The sequence below is a fragment of the Echeneis naucrates genome, chromosome 8 (assembly GCF_900963305.1).
Source record: "Echeneis naucrates chromosome 8, fEcheNa1.1, whole genome shotgun sequence".
NCBI classification, from domain to species: Eukaryota; Metazoa; Chordata; class Actinopteri; order Carangiformes; family Echeneidae; genus Echeneis; species Echeneis naucrates.
In genome coordinates this window covers 14,038,754-14,048,051 of record NC_042518.1, presented here as the reverse complement: position 1 = coordinate 14,048,051, position 9,298 = coordinate 14,038,754, and the positions used below count along the sequence as shown (strand labels likewise).

Here is a 9,298-nt window from a genome sequence, read left to right as displayed (position 1 = left end):
ATGGTATACTTATGTTTAAATTTGGTGCAATAATGTAATTATGTATAATTAGAAAACAAAAGAAATATATAACAACGTAACTATCATTATAGATGTATAATTGAAGCAGTCAATTTTGAGATATTAGACTTGTGCATGTGGCCCCAGCTGGCAGCCCTCAGTCTGCAGCCCTCAGTCTGCAGCTGGCAGCCTTCAGCCCTCAGTCTGCAGCCCTCAGTCTGCAGCTGGCAGCCTTCAGCCCTCAGTCTGCAGCCCTCAGTCTGCAGCTGGCAGCCTTCAGCCCTCAGTCTGCAGCCCTCAGTCTGCAGCTGGCAGCCTTCAGCCCTCAGTCTGCAGCCCTCAGTCTGCAGCTGGCAGCCTTCAGCCCTCAGCCTGCAGCCCTCAGCCTGCAGCCCTCAGTCTGCAGCCCTCAGCCCTCAGCCTGCAGCCCTCAGCCTGCAGCCTGCAGCCCTCAGCCCTCAGTCTGCAGCCCTCAGCCCTCAGCCTGCAGCCTGCAGCCCTCAGCCCTCAGTCTGCAGCCGGCAGTCTGCAGCCCTCAGCCCTCAGTCTGCAGCCCTCAGCCCTCAGCCTGCAGCCTGCAGCCCTCAGCCTGCAGCCTGCAGCCCTCAGCCCTCAGTCTGCAGCCCTCAGCCCTCAGCCTGCAGCCTGCAGCCCTCAGCCCTCAGTCTGCAGCCGGCAGTCTGCAGCCCTCAGCCCTCAGCCTGCAGCCCTCAGTCTGCAGCCCTCAGCCCTCAGTCTGCAGCCCTCAGCCCTCAGCCTGCAGCCCTCAGCCCTCAGCCTGCAGCCCTCAGCCCTCAGTCTGCAGCCCTCAGTCTGCAGCCCTCAGCCCTCAGCCTGCAGCCCTCAGCCCTCAGCCTGCAGCCCTCAGCCTGCAGCCCTCAGCCCTCAGCCTGCAGCCCTCAGCCTGCAGCCCTCAGCCCTCAGCCCTCAGCCTGCAGCCCTCAGTCTGCAGCCCTCAGCCCTCAGCCCTCAGTCTGCAGCCGGCAGTCTGCTGGTACCAGGCTCGGGGTCTGTGGTGACCTCTGGTGGCCACATCATGCCACTAACTCATCCCCTCTCCAGTGTTTGCAGGAGGAGGGAACCTCTCCATCGGATGCCTTCTTACTGGGATTTGTAGTTTCAAAGAGGAGAGTCCCCCCCTCAGAGAAAGAAAAACTACGTTTGTGTCCCACTGAGGCTCTGACGAAGCGGATAAAGTTGGCAGTGGGTTTCTCCCAAAGCTTCAGCTCCATCAGGTCTCCACCTGGAGCTGGCAGCAGTCTGTGGGGGCCGGTTCTCCTCCCAAGCCTACATCCAGGAGAGGCCTCCTCCAAAAGCGGCCTTCATTAACTCTAAACAACTCTCCAAGTCCAGGATCTGCATTGAGTATGGGGGGCGGGGCAGCACTGTGAAGCCCCTGTGTAAACACTGCTCATCTCAACATTAGGCTCGGCTCGGCTCGGCTCGGCTCGGCTCAGATGGCCTGGTTGCTGAGTCTTTGCTCTGAGCTCAGTCTCGGGTGTCGTTAAGCCTCCGCGGTGCATCCCAGTAACCGTTAGTTAGAGGGCTTTGCAGGCGTGCCAACTGTCGGTGCGCTCCAGCGCGGGCCCGTGGAGAGGCTTACTGGGGTTTCTGCGGGGAGAGGAGGGAGCCAGACAGGCGACAGTCAGCGCTGTCTTGGCCCCGGGACAGAGGCAGGCAGGCAGCGAGCGGACCAATGAGAGGGAGACTTCCACTCCCCTCAGTCCTGCCCGGCTTGGCTCAGCTCGGCGCGCCCTGTAATTAGGAGCTCTAGTTGGGTTGGGCGCCGCCACGGTGGACAGCCTGGCTGCTGCGTCAAGGGAGTTTGGGAACGCCAGATCCAGACTGCGTGCGGATTTCTCAGCACTCCCGCTTTCCATTTTGGTGCGAACGCCGACGGAGAAAAACAAAAAAAGCTCCCGAGGATGAACGGGCAGCCCTCACCCGTCTTCGAGGAGAAGAAACCCTCGCTCCCCGCGGCCGGGAGCTCCATCTCCGCCGCCAAGGATTCCCCGACCCTTCCGGAGTCCTCGTCCACAGACCTGGGCTTCTACAGCGGCCAGAGTGCGCTCCACGGCTCGCAGGACTTCTACCCGGCGCAGCAGCCGTACCCGGCTCAGCACATGAACCCGTACGCGTACCATCACTATAACCTGAACGGGATGGGGCCCGGCGGCGCGTACCCGGTCAGCAAGGCCGAATACCCGTACCCGCACAGCGCCTACAGGGAGCACGGAGCCTTCAGCAGGGAGGTCCAGGCGGCCATGCAGGACGCTGGTGAGTTCAGCCCGACTGGAAAAGTTCTGTGCGTAAATGTTTCCCGGGATTCGGTCTGTCTGACCGGTAGCTGGCTCGATGTGGATGCGATGATGACATGAGCCGATGGGTATCATGGGTCTCCCCCTCGGCACACAGCTCTGACTAAGATCCTCTCCATCTTTGCGTCACCTGAGGCTGCTCAGTCTGATGCTTTAATACTGTTCAACAAATGAGTTCGTTCAAAGAGGAATTGGCCTGAAGCATTTATAGTATTACTTTCAACACACACACACACACACACACACACACACACACACACAGAATTATATCATATAATAGTATATATAACAGATTTAATTCAGTTTTAATCTATTATTATGGTCATTATCAATAATTTAACAAATGTTTAATTTATGTGTAAATGAAGCTGAATTCACTGATATTAGTCCGCAAGTTCAGGATCAACAGTGTTAGGTGGAGTTTGGTGACTTTGAACAGTGGAGCTGTGCTAAAAATACAGCTGTTGAATCAGAGTGAGCTCTACAGACTCCTGATGCTGGCAGGTCAGAGTGAATCAGAGTTCTGACTTGGCTAGAGAAAAAAATCAGCCCGATCTTGTTTAGGGAGCAGTTTCTGCACTTACATGCCTACATGTCAAAGATTGCAGCCGAAGTTCTCAAAAGGGCAGCAAAAAGGATAATTTGTTTTCATTGTCATTAAGTGAGAGTGGGTGCTCATTGTCAGATGTTGTATATTTAAATACATTTGAGATTTTGTTTTGATAGGATGAGCCACCCTAAAAACCTTTGGATGGGAGCCATCACCTCGTTTCAGTTAGGGATTCCGCATTTTCTTCATTAAAAAACAAAAAACTAATTCACTTATACACAGATGCTTAAAATAGCTCATTTAAACAAAGAAAACTGGGTTAGGGTTAGGGTTAAAATGATAAAGCTCAACACTACCAAAGCTATTTTCCCCTGACTCCTTTTCAAGGGTTTCTATGCAAACTGCAGAGGAAAAACAAACTCGACAGACTAGTGTTCTGTTTTTGACATTCCAGTTGGGAGTTGACTTCTGGAAATGGCTTCAGGGGACTTTGGCCCACAGCCACGCACATCAGGTGTCACGACATGTCAGTCAGCCTTTGCCTTTGAATCATCCTGCAAAGACTGCTCCTTATCACACCAAGCATGTAGCCACGCCCTGACAAATAAATCAATAAACAAATAATCAACATGGAACTCATGGGTTTGTTTTAGAGATATATGCAGATCCACCAGAAACAAACAGGAAAAGAACCGTGAGCCAATAGATGAATAGATGAAGGACTGTAAACCAGAAAAGACCAAGTAGATACAATTGTATGACTTAATTCTTGTTGTGATTATATGTGGCTGTTATGTTTACTTGAATTCTGGTTGTGGTTACTTAGTTATACAAATCTAAGATGAAAAAAAAAAATGTTGATAATTTTTTTGTATTAGTTTCTGCTTTCATGTTGTTGCTCTCTCATAATTTATCCAATAGTTGATACACTTATATTTTTTGTATTGGTCCAAAAGTAGTTATATTTAATTATACTTTAGTTACTGAGTACTGAATTTTATTATTTGCTCAAGTGACACAAAATGTTTTTGTTTAAACATTTTTCATGTGTCATTTTCACTTTGAGACAATGGTGATTCAGTATAAACATGTATCAACGGCACATATTGCGCAATCATTTACAGTATACACATTGTGTAGAAGAAAAACAGAATAAACAGACGTGGATGTATACAAGTCGGCCTCCAGGCTACATGAAAAGCACCTATAAATCTCTGTCTCCCTCCCTGGCTGTGGGAGACACTGAGACCAAAATTATAAGTTCAGAGTGCTGGCGGAATTTCTTTGAAATTTCAGGGTTATAACAGCCGTGGCTATTTTTGCTCTACAACTTCTCCATGCAGCAGAGACCTACCATGTCATTGTTTAAAGAAAAACACTTTTCATTGTTTGAGTGGAAAAATAGAAAAAAAAACCCAACAAAACATATAGAAACTGTGTCGGATTTTGTCAGATTGGTGCCGCCACAGCTCCACAAACCTTCAAAAATATTTATTTTGCCACGTCTCCTCGCAGTGAAAGAAGAACCAGACATGGAGGTCCGGATGGTCAACGGGAAGCCCAAGAAGGTTCGCAAGCCCCGGACCATCTACTCCAGCTACCAGCTGGCGGTCCTGCAGCGGAGGTTCCAGTCGGCCCAGTACCTGGCCCTGCCGGAGCGGGCTGAGCTGGCGGCACAGCTGGGCCTCACACAGACACAGGTGAGCCTGCTGGCTGCAGCATTACACAAACATCAGCTGCAGTATTTCACCTCTCGGTTGAAAATTAAAATTTGTCTGTTGATGTTTGTAGAACAGAAATGATGTAGAAAGTACAGTGAAAACAAACTAAGCTTCCTAGTGATGAAGATGCTGAGGAGAAAGAGAGCTTCATTTTAAGTTTGAACATTTTTTAGAGCGAAACTATAATACGTTGGATGTAGGAGGACAACAGATTATGGTACCACACCACACCACACTGTTGAGATCAATTTAAGAAAGTCAGAATGGAATGGAAAAGAACAATGCAAACAAAACAATACAGTTCAGTAGAAACAAACATGCTGAGTCTTTGAACCTCCTTGACAGTGTTCTTGGTGTCAGTCTAGTTTATACAGTCATGCTTTCTGCTCTCATCATTTTACACATGAATTATCTTGGCTTAAGTAATAAAAGGAAACCTGCTGAGCGGGTTGTTTTAGCACAGCTACTGTAAATCATTGCTGAGTAATATGCTTGGGGAATACCGAGGCATTAAGAAACTAAAAGCTTAGAGCAGAATGCTACTCAGGTGGAAAAGTGATTATCATGTCATGGTCATGGTTACTTTGTTGAATTGTCTGTAAAAAATAACATCATAACAACAGCTGTCAGTATTATAATACACACCAAAGAGCACTAAGTAGACTGTCAAGTTCCCAATGCGGCACAGAAATGATTTGTAGACAGCATATTGAGTAATCAAACACCAACACTGCTTAAATTATTGGTGTTTGATTACTCAGATCGACTGAAAATAACTATACACAACAATGAACAATATAAATATTGTACCTGTTTATATAAGAAAAATGATTTTAAGATTTTTTTTAACGTTGATGTAACTTTGTAATGACTTGAGTTAAAATAAAGTGAATATTTAAATATCTAACAGTCACAGATGATCCTGTGTTTGTGAGGATGACATTCATATTTGTCCCGGACTCGTTGCACCCCAAATGCCAGGCACAAACAGCAGGCTGCTAAAGAGACGGACAGAGACAATGAACACCTTGTGGACTTATTTATTCAGCCAATCAACTGCAGAGTAAACGTAGTGTGAGTTGTCATGTGATTTCAGATTTCTGGCGTGGCTGTGTCAGACTGTTTTGGTGAAGATGTAGCATCAACAATGAAATAAGATTTTGCCATTTTGAAATAATAAACAATAAATCAGAGGGCTCTCTTTTAGTGGTTGTAATGCCAGGTTTGCTCTGTGTCTGATCTACATTTAGGAAACCTCTTGCTTGCGTGAAATCTGTGATAATATGTTGTGTTGTATTCACAGGTAGGTCTGCTGCTCCCAAATGGCCACAAAGACGTGCAATTTTTTTTTTCTTGAAGTTGCCTCAATACTTGATGCTTTCCTTCCCAGGTCAAAATTTGGTTCCAGAACCGGCGCTCCAAGTTTAAGAAGCTGTATAAGAACGGAGAGTTTCCACTCGGGGATATTCCTCTTGAACACAGTCCAGAGGCCAGCGACTCTATGGCCTGCAACTCTCCTCCATCCCCAGCTGTGTGGGATGGCAGCAGCAACAGTAACAACAACGCCAACAACACCAACAAAAACAGCAGCAGCAGTGGCAGCAGCAACACAAACGGCAGCGCCAGCATGAAGAACAACGCAATGTTGGATCCCACCAACAGGGGGCTTGGCCCATATCAACCTCCAGTTGCCTCCTCGCCCACCTACATGGCAGAGTTTACACACCAGAACTGGTACCAGCAGCAGGGTGCACACTTAAGCCTGCCCACGTCAGGCCCGCCGCACCACTCACCCTCAACTGCACCATCAGCCACGCCGAGCATGGGAGCCGTTTACTGAAACATGGACTCTGCTGAAACGGTATGACTGGAGACTTTTTTGGGGATGATTTGGTGTGCTGTAGTGACCAGAAATAACCAAGACTGGTCATCAGACAGGACTGACTGTAAAACCTGACACACATGTAGTAAGACATGCTTTTCTGCAGTAGAAAAACCGTGCTGGTCTTAGTTGCCCTGTTGTCATCACCCCTGAACTTTACTGAGCTTTCAACAGAGCTTAGGGTGATCTAGCCATGAGATTGATACTGACATTTGACATCACTGATAATATTCATTCATTCCTCTTCTGCCGCTTATCTGTTTCCGGGCCACAGGGGGTGCTGGAGCCAATCCCAGCTCACATTGAGCGAGGGTGGGGGTGAACCCTGGACAGGTCGCCAGTCCATCACAGGGCCAACACAGAGACAGACCGATAATATTTTGTATATTTAATATTTTAAATATGGCCAAATGTTTCTTCAGGAAATGACCTTTGACGCAGCATTTTCACCGCAAAAGTGAATACTACTGAAATTCTGCCCATGAATTGAAGTCCACTTCACCAGCACTGGAAACTTTAAGATACATCAGCTTTAAATTTATAGACATCTAAACTAAAGTAAGGAACAATTAAAAACTTTAAAATTAACCATAACAGAAAGAACATTTTCTTTTCTTAATTTACAAAATTCAGACTGAGTTTTAATCAGGAAGAACGTTGGAGTATGAATTTACAACCAAACAATGTTTGCGTCCCTATAATTTTTTATGTGCATTTCTTCCTGTTTCTACAAATCATGGCTGTAACAGATAAAAGTAGAACGGCTCGTTGAAGTGAAGAGCTTGAGCTTTTGAGGTCAATGTTAGATGTAGGAATTTATTTAGACCAGCTGTAGATCAAATCCTACATTGATTATGTGTTTTTGTTTCCTGTTTGGTTTGTATTTTACGTACAAATCTGGGATGTTATTGCTATTACGAGGCCTTCTTTGTGTCCAGAGGGTGCTGTGTCAATCTGATTGTTGCCTCAAGCGTTGTCACCCCAGTCGGTTATCACACCTACGCAGCCTGCTCCTCAGCTCAGTGAGGCTACAGGAGGCGCAGTGAGCAGAACACACCCAACTTTGCGACCAAACCCTTAAGAAGTCAAGTTTCATTGTGCATAATGGAGGAGGAAAGCCGGCTTTGTGCCTTCAACAATGTTTCAGGAGTGTGCTAGACCTCCTTGGAGCCCTCACACACACTTCACCTCTCCCACCTGATGTTGTACAGTTCGAAGAAAAATACTCATAAAGTCACATTTTCAAGTCAGACAGTGTGGCAACTGTGATTTGGTTTGAAAAACTTTTGGAATGACACAACGATGCAGTAACGAAAACCACAACATTGTCTAATTAATGCTGATACTCTTGGTAAAAACATGGGTGTATCCTTAATGAGGAAGATACAGGTTTACCGTATCGGTTTGCAGCACTGTCAGTCCCTTTTGCTTTCACTCATGGTGGTATCTTGAAATATCACATTACATTTCTCCAGTGACACTAGCAACCTATAAGCTGATCATTTCCCCCCCAAAATGAAAAACACAGATAAACTATTATTTAATGACTTTTATTTTATTTTTTTCTGTATAGTATAGGAGAGTCACAGATTCAGTGTTCTCACAATACAAACTTTCATGTTTGACGCTACTTTTATTTTCAGCTGTAACCTTAAAGACATCAGTAGGAAATCATGGAGATCATTTGTCTGGCCACACTATGTTTCTGCAGTAATACAGAAGATCTCACATAACTGTTTTCACAAGCTGTGTAAGAGTAATAATCCTGACATCCATAAAAAATAACTGTCAAGAACCAAAGTGATTGAGCTACTTGGTGCTTAAATATATGAAAAGTAAATTGCATATATTGTATTAACATGTGCTGTACTCAGGTTTTTTATATTTATGGATTCAAATGTAGATCAAAAGCAGTGTGCGCCTTAAAAGTGTTTGTGTTTCAAAATAAAATGTCTCTATTTGAATCATCTCTACTAGCGTATTATTTACTGCATGTATCTGCGTGTGAATGCAGTAAACACACACGCACACACAAAAGGTGCCAGAGTGCTGACAGTGCTCTCTTGGTGAGGCTGTCAGAGTGAGTCAGACAACAGATACAGGTTGCACCCATCTCTATATTACACACACACACACACACACACACAATGCGTGTAAATGAGGCTGTGGGAGGCGACAGTGCAGCAGACACTCTGGAGTCTCGGGATACTAATAACACACCACTACACAGAGAGAGGGGTGTACACTGCTTTCATGTGGCCCAAAGTTTGAAAGGGGAGGAGAGGTGTGTGTGTGGGTGTGTGTGTGTGTGTGTGTGTGTGACACAAACAAGCTGCTCTCATCCAGCCAAACCCACAGGTTAGGCAACAAAAAGAGGGTGTAATGTAATGAGGAAGATTCAGGTTTGCTTTTACACGGACCCAAATACTTGGAGCCTTCTCTTTGTACGTGATGGTTATGTGACGTAGAGTCCACTCTCATGTCTCACTACTATTAGTGCTCTACATATATATCATATATTTATATGTACGTGTAGGTTTCAATACTTTTGGCATTTGAATAATAACAAAATTTAAAAACGAAGTGTGTTCAACAGCAGTCCAGATACATCTATGTAAATAGCTATGATCTGCTCGGCGCTAAGGTGGAGATCACCACTGTGCATGACAGCTTCATCATCTACAGCTTTGATAAACTTAATATTGAGGCTGTGACTTCATGATCAGGCTCTCCTGCTCGTCTCTGTGGCAGATAACAAGTCTGGGCCTATGTTCAATCATGTCTCAGTAAAGAGCAACATGAATTATTGGAAACATTTCAGAATTTG

General features: G+C 45.7%; 1 protein-coding gene across 1 annotated transcript; it reads left to right on the top strand.

Moving 5' to 3' along the window:
• The first annotated feature begins 1,794 nt into the window (after nt 1-1,794).
• Nucleotides 1,795-8,435, top strand: LOC115047453 (homeobox protein Dlx3b-like). Its single transcript, XM_029508399.1, has 3 exons — nt 1,795-2,277; nt 4,384-4,568; nt 5,980-8,435. The coding sequence occupies exons 1-3, from the start codon at nt 1,926-1,928 to the stop codon at nt 6,427-6,429; spliced, it is 987 nt and encodes a 328-aa protein (XP_029364259.1). The 5' UTR covers nt 1,795-1,925; the 3' UTR covers nt 6,430-8,435.
• Nucleotides 8,436-9,298: the final 863 nt, after the last annotated feature.